The sequence below is a fragment of the Harpegnathos saltator genome, unplaced genomic scaffold (genome assembly GCF_003227715.2).
Source record: "Harpegnathos saltator strain DR-91 unplaced genomic scaffold, Hsal_v8.6 scaffold156, whole genome shotgun sequence".
NCBI lineage: Eukaryota > Metazoa > Arthropoda > Insecta > Hymenoptera > Formicidae > Harpegnathos > Harpegnathos saltator.
Genome location: NW_020229935.1, coordinates 585,124 through 605,749, shown reverse-complemented (window position 1 = coordinate 605,749; position 20,626 = coordinate 585,124). Strand labels below are relative to the sequence as shown.

Below are 20,626 nucleotides of genomic sequence, written 5' to 3'. Positions count from 1 at the left end.
AGGCTTCGGACAGGTACCAAATTAAAGCCCTTTCAAAACCCTACATTTTGGACTACATGGACGACTCTCTACTCCCAGTAGAAGCGGAGATATCGACGGAGAAAGGTTGGAAAACTTTAACCTTCGATATCTCCTAAACGGTTAGAGATACAGGCTTCGGACAGGTACCAAATTAAAGCCCTTTCAAAACCCTACATTTTGGACTACATGGACGACTCTCTACTCCCAGTAGAAGCGGAGATATCGACGGAGAAAGGTTGGAAAACTTTAACCTTCGATATCTCCTAAACGGTTAGAGATACAGGCTTCGGACAGGTACCAAATTAAAGCCCTTTCAAAACCCTACATTTTGGACTACATGGACGACTCTCTACTCCCAGTAGAAGCGGAGATATCGACGGAGAAAGGTTGGAAAACTTTAACCTTCGATATCTCCTAAACGGTTAGAGATACAGGCTTCGGACAGGTACCAAATTAAAGCCCTTTCAAAACCCTACATTTTGGACTACATGGACGACTCTCTACTCCCAGTAGAAGCGGAGATATCGACGGATGAAGCTGGATATCGACGGAGAAAGGTTGGAAAACTTTAACCTTCGATATCTCCTAAACGGTTAGAGATACAGGCTTCGGACAGGTACCAAATTAAAGCCCTTTCAAAACCCTACATTTTGGACTACATGGACGACTCTCTACTCCCAGTAGAAGCGGAGATATCGACGGAGAAAGGTTGGAAAACTTTAACCTTCGATATCTCCTAAACGGTTAGAGATACAGGCTTCGGACAGGTACCAAATTAAAGCCCTTTCAAAACCCTACATTTTGGACTACATGGACGACTCTCTACTCCCAGTAGAAGCGGAGATATCGACGGATGAAGCTGGATATCGACGGAGAAAGGTTGGAAAACTTTAACCTTCGATATCTCCTAAACGGTTAGAGATACAGGCTTCGGACAGGTACCAAATTAAAGCCCTTTCAAAACCCTACATTTTGGACTACATGGACGACTCTCTACTCCCAGTAGAAGCGGAGATATCGACGGAGAAAGGTTGGAAAACTTTAACCTTCGATATCTCCTAAACGGTTAGAGATACAGGCTTCGGACAGGTACCAAATTAAAGCCCTTTCAAAACCCTACATTTTGGACTACATGGACGACTCTCTACTCCCAGTAGAAGCGGAGATATCGACGGATGAAGGCTGGATATCGACGGAGAAAGGTTGGAAAACTTTAACCTTCGATATCTCCTAAACGGTTAGAGATACAGGCTTCGGACAGGTACCAAATTAAAGCCCTTTCAAAACCCTACATTTTGGACTACATGGACGACTCTCTACTCCCAGTAGAAGCGGAGATATCGACGGAGAAAGGTTGGAAAACTTTAACCTTCGATATCTCCTAAACGGTTAGAGATACAGGCTTCGGACAGGTACCAAATTAAAGCCCTTTCAAAACCCTACATTTTGGACTACATGGACGACCCTCTACTCCCAGTAGAAGCGGAGATATCGACGGATGAAGCTGGATATCGACGGAGAAAGGTTGGAAAACTTTAACCTTCGATATCTCCTAAACGGTTAGAGATACAGGCTTCGGACAGGTACCAAATTAAAGCCCTTTCAAAACCCTACATTTTGGACTACATGGACGACTCTCTACTCCCAGTAGAAGCGGAGATATCGACGGAGAAAGGTTGGAAAACTTTAACCTTCGATATCTCCTAAACGGTTAGAGATACAGGCTTCGGACAGGTACCAAATTAAAGCCCTTTCAAAACCCTACATTTTGGACTACATGGACGACTCTCTACTCCCAGTAGAAGCGGAGATATCGACGGATGAAGCTGGATATCGACGGAGAAAGGTTGGAAAACTTTAACCTTCGATATCTCCTAAACGGTTAGAGATACAGGCTTCGGACAGGTACCAAATTAAAGCCCTTTCAAAACCCTACATTTTGGACTACATGGACGACTCTCTACTCCCAGTAGAAGCGGAGATATCGACGGAGAAAGGTTGGAAAACTTTAACCTTCGATATCTCCTAAACGGTTAGAGATACAGGCTTCGGACAGGTACCAAATTAAAGCCCTTTCAAAACCCTACATTTTGGACTACATGGACGACCCTCTACTCCCAGTAGAAGCGGAGATATCGACGGATGAAGGCTGGATATCGACGGAGAAAGGTTGGAAAACTTTAACCTTCGATATCTCCTAAACGGTTAGAGATACAGGCTTCGGACAGGTACCAAATTAAAGCCCTTTCAAAACCCTACATTTTGGACTACATGGACGACTCTCTACTCCCAGTAGAAGCGGAGATATCGACGGAGAAAGGTTGGAAAACTTTAACCTTCGATATCTCCTAAACGGTTAGAGATACAGGCTTCGGACAGGTACCAAATTAAAGCCCTTTCAAAACCCTACATTTTGGACTACATGGACGACTCTCTACTCCCAGTAGAAGCGGAGATATCGACGGATGAAGCTGGATATCGACGGAGAAAGGTTGGAAAACTTTAACCTTCGATATCTCCTAAACGGTTAGAGATACAGGCTTCGGACAGGTACCAAATTAAAGCCCTTTCAAAACCCTACATTTTGGACTACATGGACGACTCTCTACTCCCAGTAGAAGCGGAGATATCGACGGATGAAGTGGATATCGACGGAGAAAGGTTGGAAAACTTTAACCTTCGATATCTCCTAAACGGTTAGAGATACAGGCTTCGGACAGGTACCAAATTAAAGCCCTTTCAAAACCCTACATTTTGGACTACATGGACGACTCTCTACTCCCAGTAGAAGCGGAGATATCGACGGAGAAAGGTTGGAAAACTTTAACCTTCGATATCTCCTAAACGGTTAGAGATACAGGCTTCGGACAGGTACCAAATTAAAGCCCTTTCAAAACCCTACATTTTGGACTACATGGACGACTCTCTACTCCCAGTAGAAGCGGAGATATCGACGGATGAAGCTGGATATCGACGGAGAAAGGTTGGAAAACTTTAACCTTCGATATCTCCTAAACGGTTAGAGATACAGGCTTCGGACAGGTACCAAATTAAAGCCCTTTCAAAACCCTACATTTTGGACTACATGGACGACTCTCTACTCCCAGTAGAAGCGGAGATATCGACGGAGAAAGGTTGGAAAACTTTAACCTTCGATATCTCCTAAACGGTTAGAGATACAGGCTTCGGACAGGTACCAAATTAAAGCCCTTTCAAAACCCTACATTTTGGACTACATGGACGACTCTCTACTCCCAGTAGAAGCGGAGATATCGACGGATGAAGCTGGATATCGACGGAGAAAGGTTGGAAAACTTTAACCTTCGATATCTCCTAAACGGTTAGAGATACAGGCTTCGGACAGGTACCAAATTAAAGCCCTTTCAAAACCCTACATTTTGGACTACATGGACGACTCTCTACTCCCAGTAGAAGCGGAGATATCGACGGAGAAAGGTTGGAAAACTTTAACCTTCGATATCTCCTAAACGGTTAGAGATACAGGCTTCGGACAGGTACCAAATTAAAGCCCTTTCAAAACCCTACATTTTGGACTACATGGACGACTCTCTACTCCCAGTAGAAGCGGAGATATCGACGGATGAAGGCTGGATATCGACGGAGAAAGGTTGGAAAACTTTAACCTTCGATATCTCCTAAACGGTTAGAGATACAGGCTTCGGACAGGTACCAAATTAAAGCCCTTTCAAAACCCTACATTTTGGACTACATGGACGACTCTCTACTCCCAGTAGAAGCGGAGATATCGACGGAGAAAGGTTGGAAAACTTTAACCTTCGATATCTCCTAAACGGTTAGAGATACAGGCTTCGGACAGGTACCAAATTAAAGCCCTTTCAAAACCCTACATTTTGGACTACATGGACGACCTCTACTCCCAGTAGAAGCGGAGATATCGACGGACGAAGCTGGATATCGACGGAGAAAGGTTGGAAAACTTTAACCTTCGATATCTCCTAAACGGTTAGAGATACAGGCTTCGGACAGGTACCAAATTAAAGCCCTTTCAAAACCCTACATTTTGGACTACATGGACGACTCTCTACTCCCAGTAGAAGCGGAGATATCGACGGATGAGCACTGGATATCGACGGAGAAAGGTTGGAAAACTTTAACCTTCGATATCTCCTAAACGGTTAGAGATACAGGCTTCGGACAGGTACCAAATTAAAGCCCTTTCAAAACCCTACATTTTGGACTACATGGACGACTCTCTACTCCCAGTAGAAGCGGAGATATCGACGGATGAAGCTGGATATCGACGGAGAAAGGTTGGAAAACTTTAACCTTCGATATCTCCTAAACGGTTAGAGATACAGGCTTCGGACAGGTACCAAATTAAAGCCCTTTCAAAACCCTACATTTTGGACTACATGGACGACTCTCTACTCCCAGTAGAAGCGGAGATATCGACGGATGAAGCTGATATCGACGGAGAAAGGTTGGAAAACTTTAACCTTCGATATCTCCTAAACGGTTAGAGATACAGGCTTCGGACAGGTACCAAATTAAAGCCCTTTCAAAACCCTACATTTTGGACTACATGGACGACTCTCTACTCCCAGTAGAAGCGGAGATATCGACGGATGAAGCTGGATATCGACGGAGAAAGGTTGGAAAACTTTAACCTTCGATATCTCCTAAACGGTTAGAGATACAGGCTTCGGACAGGTACCAAATTAAAGCCCTTTCAAAACCCTACATTTTGGACTACATGGACGACTCTCTACTCCCAGTAGAAGCGGAGATATCGACGGATGAAGCTGGATATCGACGGAGAAAGGTTGGAAAACTTTAACCTTCGATATCTCCTAAACGGTTAGAGATACAGGCTTCGGACAGGTACCAAATTAAAGCCCTTTCAAAACCCTACATTTTGGACTACATGGACGACTCTCTACTCCCAGTAGAAGCGGAGATATCGACGGAGAAAGGTTGGAAAACTTTAACCTTCGATATCTCCTAAACGGTTAGAGATACAGGCTTCGGACAGGTACCAAATTAAAGCCCTTTCAAAACCCTACATTTTGGACTACATGGACGACTCTCTACTCCCAGTAGAAGCGGAGATATCGACGGATGAAGCTGGATATCGACGGAGAAAGGTTGGAAAACTTTAACCTTCGATATCTCCTAAACGGTTAGAGATACAGGCTTCGGACAGGTACCAAATTAAAGCCCTTTCAAAACCCTACATTTTGGACTACATGGACGACTCTCTACTCCCAGTAGAAGCGGAGATATCGACGGATGAAGCTGGATATCGACGGAGAAAGGTTGGAAAACTTTAACCTTCGATATCTCCTAAACGGTTAGAGATACAGGCTTCGGACAGGTACCAAATTAAAGCCCTTTCAAAACCCTACATTTTGGACTACATGGACGACTCTCTACTCCCAGTAGAAGCGGAGATATCGACGGATGAAGACTGGATACGACGGAGAAAGGTTGGAAAACTTTAACCTTCGATATCTCCTAAACGGTTAGAGATACAGGCTTCGGACAGGTACCAAATTAAAGCCCTTTCAAAACCCTACATTTTGCACTACATGGACGACTCTCTACTCCCAGTAGAAGCGGAGATATCGACGGAGAAAGGTTGGAAAACTTTAACCTTCGATATCTCCTAAACGGTTAGAGATACAGGCTTCGGACAGGTACCAAATTAAAGCCCTTTCAAAACCCTACATTTTGGACTACATGGACGACTCTCTACTCCCAGTAGAAGCGGAGATATCGACGGATGAAGACTGGATATCGACGAAGAAACGTTGGAAAACTTTAACCTTCGATATCTCCTAAACGGTTAGAGATACAGGCTTCGGACAGGTACCAAATTAAAGCCCTTTCAAAACCCTACATTTTGACTACATGGACGACTCTCTACTCCCAGTAGAAGCGGAGATATCGACGGAGAAAGGTTGGAAAACTTTAACCTTCGATATCTCCTAAACGGTTAGAGATACAGGCTTCGGACAGGTACCAAATTAAAGCCCTTTCAAAACCCTATATTTTGCACTACATGGACGACTCTCTACTCCCAGTAGAAGCGGAGATATCGACGGAGAAAGGTTGGAAAACTTTAACCTTCGATATCTCCTAAACGGTTAGAGATACAGGCTTCGGACAGGTACCAAATTAAAGCCCTTTCAAAACCCTACATTTTGGACTACATGGACGACTCTCTACTCCCAGTAGAAGCGGAGATATCGACGGATGAAGACTGGATATCGACGGAAAAGGTTGGAAAATTTTAACCTTCGATATCTCCTAAACGGTTAGAGATACAGGCTTCGGACAGGTACCAAATTAAAGCCCTTTCAAAACCCTACATTTTGCACTACATGGACGACTCTCTACTCCCAGTAGAAGCGGAGATATCGACGGAAAAAGGTTGGAAAACTTTAACCTTCGATATCTCCTAAACGGTTAGAGATACAGGCTTCGGACAGGTACCAAATTAAAGCCCTTTCAAAACCCTACATTTTGCACTACATGGACGACTCTCTACTCCCAGTAGAAGCGGAGATATCGACGGAGAAAGGTTGGAAAACTTTAACCTTCGATATCTCCTAAACGGTTAGAGATACAGGCTTCGGACAGGTACCAAATTAAAGCCCTTTCAAAACCCTACATTTTGGACTACATGGACGACTCTACTCCCAGTGGAAGCGGAGATATCGACGGAGAAAGGTTGGGAAACTTTAACCTTCGATATCTCCTAAACGGTTAGAGATACAGGCTTCGGACTGGTACCAAATTAAAGCCCTTTCAAAACTCTACATTTTGGACTACATGGACGACTCTCTACTCCCAGTAGAAGCGGAGATATTGACGGATGAAGGTTGGATATCGATAGAGAAAGGCTGGAAAACTTTAACCTTCGATATCTCCTAAACGGTTAGAGATACAGGCTTCGGACTGGTATCAAATTAAAGCCCTTTCAAAACCCTACATTTTGGACTACAGGACGACTCTCTACTCCCAGTAGAAGCGGAGATATCGACGGAGGAAGGCTGGATATCGACGGAGAAAGGCTAGTAAACTTTAAACTCCGATATCTCCTAAACGGTTCGAGATACAGGCCTGGTTCTGGCACCAAATTAAAGTCCTCCCAAAACCCTACGTTTTGCCGTATGTGGCGACTCTCTACTCCCAGTAGAAGCGGAGATATCAACGCAGAAATGTTGGAAAACTTTAACCTTAGATATCTCCTAAACGGTTAGAGGTACAGGCCTGGTTCTGGCACCAAATTAAAGTCCTTTCAAAACCCTACATTTTCGACTACATGGACGACTCTCTACTCCCAGTAGAAGCGGAGATATCGACGGAGGAAGGCTGGATATCGACGGAGAAATGCTGGAAAAATTTAAACTTCGATATCTCCTAAACGGTTAGAGATACAGGCCTGGTTCTGGCACCAAATTAAAGTCCTCTCAAAACCCTACATTTTGCCGTAAGTGGCGACTCTCTACTCCCAGTAGAAGCGGAGATATCAACGCAGAAATGTTGGAAAACTTTAACCTTCGATATCTCCTAAACGGTTAGAGATACAGGCCTGGTTCTGGCACCAAATTAAAGTCCTCTCAAAACCCTACATTTTCGACTACATGGACGACTCTGTACTATCAGCAGAAGCGGAGATATCGACGGAGGAAGGCTGGATATCGACGGAGAATGGCTGGAAAACTTTAACCTTCGATATTATTCCACAGGTAGCCTGCGTAAAATACAAACTTATGTATGTACATATGTTTATATACAGATGTTTAGTTTCTATTCATATTTTTTAACAATGTTATCAATTTTATGTAAATATTGAAACAATGAAAATTATATATACACAGATAAAATAAAATTGCAGATGGTAACCATTTAGACTGACCATACAATTACCAAAATATAATGAATTTCTAAAGAAAAATTAATGTTGCAAATTGATATATCAATAATTAGAATCAGAATCAGCGTCAGTGTCCATATCATATACAGATTCTGGCTGATTACCATCAATTTCTTCTTCACTTTCAGGCTGAGATTTATCCTTCTGATTTAGAGCATATCGTCTCCAAGGAAATCTGCAAAGACAGTATACGAGTTACAAAATTTTATGATTTCATATGTTATACAAGAAAAAAGCAACAGGATATTATATACCTTTTTTTCTTATCGAAACATTCCTCAATAAAGGTGTGAGAGACAATCTTTGTGTGATTTTTGAACTGTTGATACTTTGGTGTATTTTTGAAGGCACAAATTAAATGGGTACATTTTTTATTAGTAATGTTTGGGTCAGGTATGTACTTAGCGCCCATGTTCAGTGCTTTCCTTCTAATTTCATCTCTCTGTGGATTAATATATCCACTGAGCGAGAAAGTAACATCTCTAAACAGCTCTTTAAATGGCTTTTTACATCTTATAGGAGTGCTTTGTTTTATTTTTGAAGTAGTACTTTCAGTGGTTATCGGTTGCGATAATCGTTGGCAGGTCTTACACAGTTGATCCTGTGATTCTTTGCAGCACTCTGCACACCGCTGCTTCTTTTCACTGAATTTTGCATTTGGCGGATCCTCTAGTTCACTAAGGGGGCGTTTCTTTGAATTTGAAGGACTCTTAGTAATATCTTTTACAACAGTTTTAACAGTATCTTTTGAGGACACAATATCTCCAAAAGGAGTTCTGATGACTGTTTTCTCGTTTGATATATTTTCAGCATCTTTAGATTCTTTGTGAGATGTTTTATCTTTATCTTTTAGCGGCTGAGTTTTATCTTTCTTTCCAAAAATTTCATCAGCCTTCCCAGCTTCTAGCTTATCTAGTAACGGTCTCTTCATGGGCCTTTTATCCTCCTGAGATCTAGAGAAATTTTCTATTGAATTTTTCTTTATTTGATCGCGCAACTCTTCCTTATAATCCGCTTTCTTATCTTCTGATTTAGTGAGTTTCTCCTTCATCATCTCCATGGGTGTCTTCATGACGTGTAGTTGCTTTAATTTAAATTTACCAAACATATCTAAGCCTAAATCAACTACATTGTCTGATCGTAAAATGATGTAAGACAATCCAAACAGCACTTTCAAATTGGCTGACTGCATGCAGGTAACCTTGATGCGGTCAAATTTTATTTTCAGTGTATCTGGATTCAATTCTCTCCTGGTGAATATTTGTACCTGGTCTTTAAACTTATTATTCGTGGCTTCGTCGTTTGTCATAAATTTATGGTTCACTATGACTATCCAGTTGTCAGGCTCAGATGCTGTAGACGCTGTAACAATTACCACACAACTCTGAAAATTCCCGATATCAACTCCAGTGATATATGACGATTCAGAGAGCTCGAAGATAACATGAGCGAGCATTTCCCCCGGCTTGGCGCACCGCCATGTGGCTTTCCATTTTTCTGAATTGCGTTCAAGAAGATTAGCAGCAGGATACGACGGATGTTCTGAGGAGCAGCTTATTATCTTTCCCAAGTTGACGATCATTTTTAACAATTCTTTCAAATATCCAGTTTTTCAATTATCTATAAACATTATCACGTTAATGCTTTATTTGTACTCTGTTTATGTACAATCACAATGGGAATCAAATACATTCAATTTCTTACAAGTTTAAGACGCACAAGTTGCCGCCAAATATATCATGATGTATACGACATAGCCCTAACCTAACCCTACAGCGAGAACAAGGCTGCGTTCCGAAACTGTACATTAATTTTCAAGCACTCCCGGTCGAAGAATGTCGGGCGAAGTATCATTTTCTTTGTCTCGACAAGTACTATGGAATGCAATTCTAAAAGTTCACGGAAAATGCCTGGTTCAGATTTTGCCTAATTTCAAAAAAGAATCTGTAAAATGAGACAAAATCTAAATCACTCATTTTTTGTAAATTTCTAAAATTGCATTCGGTAGCACTTGTCGAGACAAAGAAAATAACACCTTGCCCGAATTTTTCCGATCACCCAAAGTGCCTGAAAAAAATTGTTTTCTTATTTTTTAACACATTACATTAATTTTCAAGCATTTGCATGGAAAAATACAGGCAAACTGTCATTTTCTTTGTTTCAACGAATAGTATCGAATGCAATTTTAAAAATTTATGGAAAATGACTCGTTTAAAAATGGAGGAAAATTTGGTTAAATTTGCGAACTTCATAAAATTTGATTACTGTACTGACCTTTTGGTTAGCTACAAAAGATTTGTAAATGAATTTAAGACAAATTTGTAAATAATGGAACATATTATGAATAAATCTAATTTGCTCTTAAGCCAGCGGTACTCGGTGCTTGTTTTCGTGCTGAATTGCTTGCTGAATGAAAATATTGCGTTCTGATTGGTGCATTTCCATCCATCTTCGGAAATCTACCAATCATAATACAGTATTTTCATCCATCAAGCAATTCATCACAAAAGCAAGCACCATGTATGTACCGCTGGCTTTAGTGCGCACTGGTGCATTCAATCATAGTTGCTAGGAATGCGTTCGGGAAGCGCGTTACCAACGCTACCGCATTGTTCCATCTTTATCGCTCTTTAAAAATATAACAAGGACAGATTGACGCGGTAGCGCTAAATAGTGCTAACTGTGAGCTCCTCGAACGCACCTTTAATACAATATTGCGACGCTATAGCGCATGCGTGAGATGACGTACTCTGCGAAATCATATGCCAATAACGGCAATAAAGCGCATCTCAGGGTCCACGGAGGGGCCCGAGCTATCCGATCAGCTGTCTTCACCCGCATAGTTTTCCCGCGTTTCTTGCGCGAGTGCCTTATCCCAGGTTATGTTGTCCAACAGCGCGATTCTTTAACTCATTATTGGAGTTAACGACACTTTCGTTATCGTTGTGCAGCTTTTGTATACCGTAGAATGCTGCGCAACGATAACGAAACTGTCGTTAACTCCAATAATGAGTTAAAGAATCGCATCACAGGGGCTGTATTCCGTACCTGCATATCGACAGTTGTCGGTTAGCGGCATTTGCGCAGGTTTGCGCAGGTTTTTCATATAACAAAAAAGCTGCACAATACTGCTAACGACGCCGACAACTATTGGTACACGAGTACGGAATACAGCCCCTGTGGATACTAAAGCCAGCGGCACACGGTGCTTGTTTTTGTGCTGGATTGCTTGCTGGATGAAAATACTGCGTTCTGATTGGTGCATTTCCGAAGATGGATGGAAATGCACCAATCAGAACGCAGTATTTTCATCCAGCAAGCAATCGAGCACGAAAACAAGCATCGTGTGCCGTTGGTTTAAGTTACGTTACATTAACATTATAATTTCTCACTCGACTATGTAATTATTACATAATACTTGCATTATGTAACAATGACATTATTAGGTGAAAAATTGTAATGTAGATTGAGAATTACTATCGGATCAATTAAAATAACCACGATTTAGATTATCTAATTTACTCGATTGTAATTCTCAATGCATAGTATAATACGGGCGCTATAATACCTTAAAAGATATATGATACTGAGACTTTTACTCAAGCAGCGTGCTACGTCATCTCACGCATGCGCTGTAGCGTCGTAATATATTGCATCTAACAACTCTGCATTCAATCAAATTTATTACAATGTATTGCTCTCGCGGTCGCAAATGCATGTAGATTGGGTCAAACTACAGCCACAATTTTAGCATTCCTTACATTATTCCCGAGATCAGTACAAAGCTAGATTTTACAATTATTCCCCTCAAAATTTGTAATAAATAATAATACAACGTTGTATGTGCTGCACTCCAAGTGCAACTCTCGCTCTAATAAATCAAGTAATCTTATTTTAAGCTCTAAAAAAAACGTACGTACATTTCTCCTGATTACAAATATCATAATTATAAAACCCATATCAGATTACGGATTGGGATTGAGTATTGGATTGAAATTTAACCAATCACGGCTAAGTTTACTATATTTGAGATTATTTTCTTTTTTTCAATTGGTCAAATTTCAATCCAGTCTCAATCCCAATCCATAGTCTGATACGAGCCGAAAGCAATTCTGCCTCTATTTTGGAAGGTGAAAAATGGGAAATATCTGCTTATTTTGTCCATTTTCCAGGAGAGGTCTCTGATAGAAGATCGACCGAACTACCGAGAGCGAGCGCGCGGCGGTGAAATTCCCGCCGCGGCCGCGACGTGACGACACCATGCGACCGGCGCTGCATCGTGCGTGTGACGTCGCGCGCGCCTATCGAACCGCGCGAGCGCCCCTGGCGGCGCTCGACGGAAGCGCGGGCTCACTCGATAGCCTCGATAGAACGGCCGTCGTTTTGTCTGGCGCACGACGGGCTTTCAGCAATATGGCGAAGTGTGTCACGGGGGGCACGGTGAGACGTAGTGTCGTTTGAGAAGATGACAAGTTCGCGGTATGGGTTGAGAATAATGTAGCGGTGACGTGCGTATCGTGCGAGAGTCCGACGTAATCGTGCACGTAAACTGCGTCGTCGAGCGGTTGTGTTCTCCCCGGTCACGGTGATACACGGGATACGAGAGTGTGCGCGCCTTCGCCGTCGCCGGTGTGTGCAGAGAAGTCATGGCTACGGATAAAATAAAGGTCGCCGTACGGGTACGGCCCTTCAATCGCAGAGGTACGTAAAAACCGTCGCCGTCGTCGTCATCGTCGACGACGACGCGCCTCACCTCGTCCCGTCTCTCTGTCTCTCTCCTTTTCTCTCTCTCTTTTTTTCTCTCTCTCTCTCTCTCTCTCTCTCTCTCTCTCTCTCTCTCTCTCTCTCTCTCTCTCTCTGTCCGCTCCTTTCCTTTCCTCTTTTCTCCTCTCCTCCCGTCTCCGCATCTCGCCACGCGCGGGCACTCCGGATCGAAGAGACCGCCGAGCTTCTCTACGGAAAAATGCGATCGACCTTCGACACCGAGTATCACGGGCGAGCGAGCGAGCGAGAAGACGCTCCTTGTATGACACGGTGTTTTCATCCACCTGCTCACTGGCTGCCCTGGCCGCCTCGCTCGCTCGGCATCGTCGTCGCGACCGATCTCTTATCGTTTTATCGAGTCGCCTCGGGCAAACAGCCGCGCGCGATCACGATGACGCACACTCCGCGAACTCGGCGATGACGGCGGCGAGCAGCGACGTCGAACGGCGATCTCCAGTCTTCGCGGAAAGTCCGCGAGCCGTGTCTGTGTGTGTGTGTGTGTGTGTGTATCTGTATGTGTGTGTGTGTGTGTATCTGTATGTGTGCATGGTGCGTTCGCCCATTGCAAGATCCACGCAAGGCTCGCCGCGAGCCTTTGTCCCTTTGACACGCGTGATCCTCCGATCGCGCGCGCGTCGCATCCGTCGGCTTCCGAGGGAGCCTTCCCGATGTTTCCCGTAGCGAAAACAAACGTCCGATTGTCGCTTATGCGCCGCGTGCGGATGCATTGTAAAGACACCACGGGTTCTCCTCGCCGAGCGCGGCCACATGACTCGCTCCGGGCCGCGATAACGTCGTCGCGACGTCGCTCTCGCGTCGGAGCCGCTCCGGAGGGCCGACCAGCGACATGCAACGGCCAGCGAGCGAGCGAGCGGGAGAGCCCGGGATCCACGGAGCTGAACCGCGACGAAGACGCGTCGTGGCGCGCTCCTAGTTACTCGGGAGCTCCGTTCTCAGCTGAGCAGCATTTTTTGCGGTTAAAATCAAACGAGTCTATAAATTTGCGCTGAAGACGAGGCATCGTTTCAGTGTCACACTACTTCAGCTCGGGTCTGTCCTTCTTAGCTGAGTTAGGTTGCACTTCTTGCCGTTAAGATAAGATAAGTCTATAAATTTGCGATGAAGATGAAGGATCGCGAAGTTTCAGTACCGCACTAGTTCAGCTCAAGTTTGTTGCTTTTAACTGAATTAGGTTACACTTCTTGCCAGTAAGAAGAAACAAGTATACAAAGTTGCGTTGAAGAAGAGTCCAAGTTTCAATGCCGCACTAGTTCAGCTCAAGTCTGTTCCTTTTAGCTGAATTAGGTTGCACTTTCTGCCGTTAGGATGAAACAAGTATATAAAGTTGCGTTGAAGAAGAAGAGTCCAAGTTTTAATGGTTTAGCTCAGGTCTGTTCTTTTTAGCTGAATTAGGTTGCTCCTTTTACCGTTAGGATGAAATAAATGTATAAAGTTACGTTGAAGAAGAGTCCAAGTTTCAATGTTGTACTAGTTTAGTTCAGGTTTGTTCTTTTTAGCTGAATTAGGTTGTACTTTTGTCGTTAGGATGAAACAAGTATAGAAAGTTGCGTTGAAGAAGAAGAGTTAAAGTTTCAATGCCGTATTAGTTTAGCTCAAGTTTGTTCTCTTTAGCTGAATTAGGTTGCACTTTTGGCGGTTAGGATGAAACAAATATATAAAGTTGCGTTGAAGAAGAAGAGTGCAAGTTTCAATGCCGCACTAGTTCAGCTCAAGTCTGTTCCTTTTAGCTGAATTAGGTTACACTTCTTGCCAGTAAGAAGAAACAAGTATACAAAGTTGCGTTGAAGAAGAAGAGTCCAAGTTTCAATGCCGTACTAGTTCAACTCAAGTCTGTTCCTTTTAGCTGAATTAGATTGCACTTTTTGCCATTAGGATGAAACAAGTATACAAATTTGCGCTGAAGAAAAAGAGTCGAAGAAGAGTCGTTTTAGTGCCACACTAGTTCAGCTCTGGTATGTTCTTTTAAGGTTTTAGTACGGCACTACTTGAGTCAAAAACGGACCTCATCACTGCGCGATGGTTCCCCGGCCTACCCCGGCCCCGATTCACAATGGGCGCAGTAAGCCTCCAACCTCCCGCTCGACACTGCGAGTCGATTCTCGGCAACTGAACGCAGCCGTCTAGAATCGCGATTCTCCAGCTTCAAGCGCGCTCGCCAGGTTCAGCTGCCGAGGCAGATGTCATTCGCCGGAAATCCTAGGACTTGGAGTGAGCTAAAAGCTGAAGGCTCATCGCGCTTATTGTACACCGGGTTTTAACGAGGCACGAATCGCACCTGCTGACTTCCGCGCTTTTCGCCCCCGAGAGGACATTCGGCTTCATCTCGCGCGTTCTTCGTTCGCGCGACTTGACGATGACGATAAGCCTGCTGCGAAATTGGTCCTGTGAACTTTGGTTTTAGTTATAGGGGTGGCAAATCTAATTTAACTTAGATATATTCCGTAATTGATCAGCTGATCGATTATCAAGATAATTAGTAATAAAAAATCTACTTATTTTTCTATCTAATGTTACAAAGTTAATGACCAAGACTAAGTTTGTAAACAGAGATAGCACATGGCTGTGAACGTCCAGACGTGATCATCTGATCAATTACGGGACGTATCTAAAGGCTTGTTCCAAAATCAGTCTCGAAAACTGATTTTAGTTACAAGGTTGGTAGGTCCTAAACCAGTTCAAATATACTCCATAATTGATCAGCTGATTAATTATTAAAATAACAAGTAATAAAAAATCTATCCATTTCTCTATTTAATATTGCAAAAACCAAGTTTGCGAACAGAAGTAGTACATAGCTGTGACGACAAATGTGCTCAGTTGCTCAATTACGGAACGTATCCAAGTCAGTTTAAAGTCTAACTTTATAATCATATAAAGTCAAACCTTAAAATCGGGGCTTCCGAACCCAATTTCGGAACAGGTTAGTTTAAGGCCTACCAACTTTATGACAAACCAAAGTTCCCGAAACCGACTTCAGAACAGGTCTAACATTTGCGGATTCTTGCCGGGTCGCGAGCCCTCGCTGGTCTCTCGCGGGACGACGAAGCTCGGTCATCGGGAGCCGCGATTTCTCCTTTCTTTCTTTCCTCTTCTCGCCCCGCCGCGCCGCCGGCAGAAGCAGCGTACGGAATCGGATTCGCGTGCGCGAATGTCGGCTGCGTGACAGAGCGCGAGAGCGTAACCGAGGGAAACGCTACGCTCCGCCGGTGACACGACGGCGAGCGGCGGCGGTGACATTAGGTCCGGCGATCTTGGGATATCGAATTTCCACCGGCCCGATCGGACGGAAGCGTGTCGTGCGCGCGACGGTCTTGCACGAGCCGGCTTGTAACTGACGGCTGAGGAGGTGTCCTCTTCGAGAGGATTGGAGCCTGCCGCCGCACAGTGGGGCCAGATGACATTTTTTGGTTGAAAATTCTCTAGAGACCTGAATTTCCAACCGATCTTCGACACCAATGGATGAAGTTAATTCTGAATAAATTCCAAAGAGATCTGCCTAGCCGAAATTTTGAAAAAATTATCGGTTCAGGGTTCATGGGTTTAGGGTTTGTCTTAAAAGTTTCGAGCCTCGAACTTAATGTTTTATAGCTGAATATTCAACGTCGAGTATTATTAGGTTCTCGAGCTACGGCTAGATTGGGTTCTTGGACTATTTGGGGCTCTTAATATATACGGCTTCATGCATCCACGAGCTAAAAAGTCCTCGGATTGATAGATTCCTAGGTTGAGGGGCTTAAGACTCAAAATCCCTCGGTTTTGTGCTTAACGGGTCTATATTTCATGTATTTTTGTATTTTGGGCATATGAGTTTTGGGTTAATGGGTTTCTACTTCGAGATCGATAAACCTCGAGATGTCTGTTGATTGGTTTCATAGTTTCAATCCGCTGAATACGCTATTAGATAGAAATAAGTGTCGAATAATGAGTATTTCACAAGTTTCTCGCGTTTAACGATAATTTTTCCTCTTTTAGGGCTAGTAATTCGAGAAAAACATTTTTTTTTCAATTTTGGCAAGACAGATCTCTTCGAAATTTATTCAGGATCAACCTCATCCATTAGTGTCGATGATCGGTTGGAAATTTAGGTCTCTAGAGAATTTTGAATCAAAAAATGTCATCTGGCCCCGCTGTGCGTCGGCCCGCTGCGACCCCGCGATAAGTTCGCCGCGTATGCTCGTCATTGTCTTCGGCTATTTAACGGAATCGGATTGCACTTTTTGCCGTTATGATGAAACAAGTATGTAAATTTGCGCTGAGAAGAATGAGAACCGCGAAGTTTCTCAGTGCTGCGCTAATTCAGCTGAGGACGAACCTTAGGTCTGTTCTTTTTAGCTGAATTAGGTTGTACTTTTGGCTGTTACGGTGAAACAAGTATAAATTCGCGCTGAAGAGAAAGAGTCGAAGTTTCAGTGCCGTACTAGTTCAGCTCAGGTCTATTTTTTTCAGCTGAATTGAGTTGCACTTTTGGTCGTTACGGTGAAACAAGTGTGCAAATTCACGCTGAAGAGGAAGAGTCGAAGTTTCAATGTCGCACTAATCCAGCTTAGGTCTGCTCTTTTTAGCTGAATCGAGTTGCACTTTTTGCTGTTCGAGTGAAACAAGTGTATAAATTCGCTGAAAAGGAAGAATTGAAGTTTCAATATCACACCAGTTCAGCTCAGAGCTGTACTTTTTAGCTGAATTAGGATGTACTTTTTGTCGTTAGGGTGAAACAAGTGTACAAATTCGCCCTGAAGAGGAAAAGTCGAAGTTTCAGTGTCGTGCTAGTCTAATTCAGGTCTGCTCCTTTTAGCTAAATTAGGTTATTTCTCGCTATTAAGGTTATTTCTCGCTATTAAGGTGACGCAAGTATACAAAGGCGCGCTGAACAGAAAGGGTCGAAGTTTCAATACCAACCTAGTTCAACTCAGATTTTTCTTAGCTGAATCAAGATATACTTTTTGCCATTAAGATGATACAAGTATACAAATTTGCGTTGAAGAGGAACAGTCGGATTTTCAGTGTCGCACCGGTTTAGCTCAGGGCTGTACTTTTTAGCTGAATTAGAATGTACTTTTTTATCGTTAGGATGAAACAAGTATGTAAGTTTGCACTGAAGAAGAAGTGTTAGACCTTCGATTATATGAGAAGTAAAGACGCGTGATTTGTAGGGTCGGCCAGCGTCTTCCTTGAGAATCGCCACATAACGCATTTCACAATTGTCTGTCGTAGTCGCTTCGTGTCATGTGCTTTTGTGCTTTTGAATATGGCGCGACTTCGTATCGCCCGACTGGCCTTTCGATTGCATGTAACTTCAAGTTGCGTGCGACTTGTTGCGGCTACGAGTGCGATCTTGAATGTGATGTTCGATCGCAGGGGCGATTTTGCGATGAAAGTCTTATCGTATATTGTGATTGGGGGAAGAAAAATCGCAATGCCTGCGATATATATCGCGATATATCGCAAAATCGCGTCTTCGCCTGCAAGGCATATAAAAATCGCATCGGCGTTGCCGCGCTGTGATTACTGCGTGTCGTTTATTACAACATCGCGGAAACGACATAGAAGAACACACCTCGTTGCGCAATCCGGAATCGTTTAAATGCGCATTCGCTTTTTCGCGCGAATTACATTAAAATAACGTGGCGCTCGCCTTTTGGTTTAGATTGAATTTCACATTTGCCCGGCGGCAGTTAGGAATCTGTCGGTTTTTTTTTTTTTTTTTTTCTTTTCTTTACCCGGGATTGAATGAGGTATAACTTTTGACGCACGGACTGCAAAGGAAAAAATATTCTGCTGAGAAAAGCTATTTCACTTGCTTATCATTCAACTTGTTTTCGTTCTTATTAGTAACGAATATCTTCAGCGAAGAATATTTTCTTGATAATAATCTGAAGATATATTTATGACAAATTAGAGAAAAGTTCATTGCTACACATGTTACAAAAGAAGAATTCTCTTGCCAAGATTGTTATAAATTTCCTTTCAAGAACATTACAAAACGTATACTCCATGCGGGAGAAAAAGCGGAATTTTTGTTTTAATTTCATTCTCGTTTCAATTCAGAACTTTTGATTGAAGTACTAAGCTCACTAAGATTCAGAATGTATTTTCAGCAAACTTGCTTATAATAAACTTGCGACAGATTTGCGGATGTCTCTTTTCAAGAATATTATAAAACTTATAATCTACGCAGAGGAAAGCAAACCGAATTGTCGTTTTAGTTTAATACTCTTGTGTCCATTCGAAACTTTTGATCGAAATACTAAACTTACTACTTAGGATTCAGAATGTACTTTTAGTAAATTTGATTACTTGTGATAAACTTATGATGAATTCGCGGATCATAGCTTGGTGAAATTTCCTTTGCAAATTTCAAAACCATCAAGTTAACAAAGGTTAGGTTAGGTTAGATTACACTATTAACAGTATATTCTTGAGACCAAATGGAATAAAAAAGTATAGTACCATCGTGAGCTAAATATTGAGCGAAAAAGTTACCAAGTTTTCCTCAAATATTCCAAGAAATATTAGGCAAGTAAAAAATGTCTCAGACAAAAGTCGTCGGAATTAATTGGTGGGAAAAGATGATGCGATAAAAAAATTGAGATTCCCTTCACTTAAGGAAAGCGATGATTAATGAACATCTCGAAAGCGGTGCCATCTGTGAATAAAATGATGCCAGCGCTTCCAGTTCCCCCCCGGTTCAAACGACTTTCGTCTAAAACATTTTTTCATCCAGCTACTTCCTGCGATACTGATCGGGGCGCCCGATTGAAATGGGACAGCCCTGTATAATCACATACACTCGAGAAACAAGTGACATCTGCACGAAATGTATATGCAGTCACGGGCTTTTTAAGCGTTCCAAAACGTCTGCGGCTTCGAACGCAGCAACCCGACGACTATTCACGGTGCCGCGAATTTGCGGACTCCGCCGCAAAAGCACTGAAACTCGACGGAGCACTGACGAAAAGTTCTGTCGTCGCCGTCTGTGTGGATAATGCGATAATGCGATAATCTGTATTCGATTCGACGAGACACACTCGGTGCACGATTTTACGCGTGCGCGCCACCTGCGTGCACACACACGTCAGGTTTTTCAGCGACGACACTCGCGGCGAGTGCAGCCGACGACGAGGATAACGATTGCGCGATAAGCTTGCGTAATCCCCCCTCTTACCTCCCTCCCACCCCGCTCCTCGCCCCGCCGTCTCGCTCACTCGTTCGCGTATTAATCGTCAAGCTTTCGCGCTTGCGAGATTTAATTCACGCGACGCGGCCCGTAGCCGCGCTTCTCGTTAATCAACGGCTCTTAACGAGACTTAACGAGCCACAAATCACTTTTCAGCCTTATCGAGACCTCTCGCGGTCCTCAGGCCGCGACACTCCCTCTGAACTACGCTTTCACGCGAGAGACCGAATTAAACTCTTTATCTGCGGCGTGATTCCGCCTCGAGAATGATAGCACGACGGTCGACGCGTGCCCGGCAGAATACTCTGATGTATTTCTGAAAAGTCGCTTACGTGTTATCCTCGCCGCAGTGATTTTCTCTTTTTCTTTTTTTTTCTCTCTCTCTTAATGACAGTCATTAATCCGGCGCGTCGTGGATTTTCGCAGTGCAACCGTTGCGACAGGTCTGAGAAGGAGAGAGAGGGAGTGAGTGAGTGAGTGAGTGAGTTAAGTATTTCATCACGCGATGTATGATATTTACAGAGTTCTCCGTATTTATATGTAATGAAGTCCGATCTCGAGTTTGCCCGCTCGAGCCGGATCGATCGGAAACGGCGGGACAGAGCGGAAATTTTAACCTCGCGCACGATGTATTCCCGCCGTAGTTATATCGTTGATGTTCGCGAAGCAACGATCAGACGATTTAATGAATTATCCGTTTCATGGCCCGCTCCCCAGCTCGC

At 43.4% G+C, this 20,626-nt stretch overlaps 2 protein-coding genes across 7 annotated transcripts in view; one reads left to right on the top strand and one right to left on the bottom strand.

The window, feature by feature from the left end:
• Positions 1-7,888: 7,888 nt before the first annotated feature.
• Positions 7,889-9,851, bottom strand: XRCC1 (DNA repair protein XRCC1). Its single transcript, XM_011153092.3, has 3 exons — positions 9,650-9,851; positions 8,200-9,565; positions 7,889-8,120 (listed from the first exon to the last, which is right to left on the bottom strand). Exons 2-3 carry the CDS (start codon positions 9,525-9,527, stop codon positions 7,988-7,990), a joined length of 1,461 nt encoding a protein of 486 aa, XP_011151394.2. The 5' UTR covers positions 9,528-9,565; positions 9,650-9,851; the 3' UTR covers positions 7,889-7,987.
• Positions 9,852-12,289: 2,438 nt separating this feature from the next.
• Positions 12,290-20,626, top strand: part of LOC105190366 (Kinesin heavy chain 73) — an 87,833-nt gene continuing 79,496 nt past the window's right edge. For all 6 annotated transcript variants that reach the window (XM_011153089.3, XM_011153090.3, XM_019844715.2 and 3 more), the window contains exon 1: positions 12,290-12,646. In XM_011153089.3, coding sequence (XP_011151391.2) covers positions 12,592-12,646 — 55 coding nt within the window. In that variant the 5' untranslated portion in view covers positions 12,290-12,591. The remainder of the gene's footprint in view (positions 12,647-20,626) is intronic.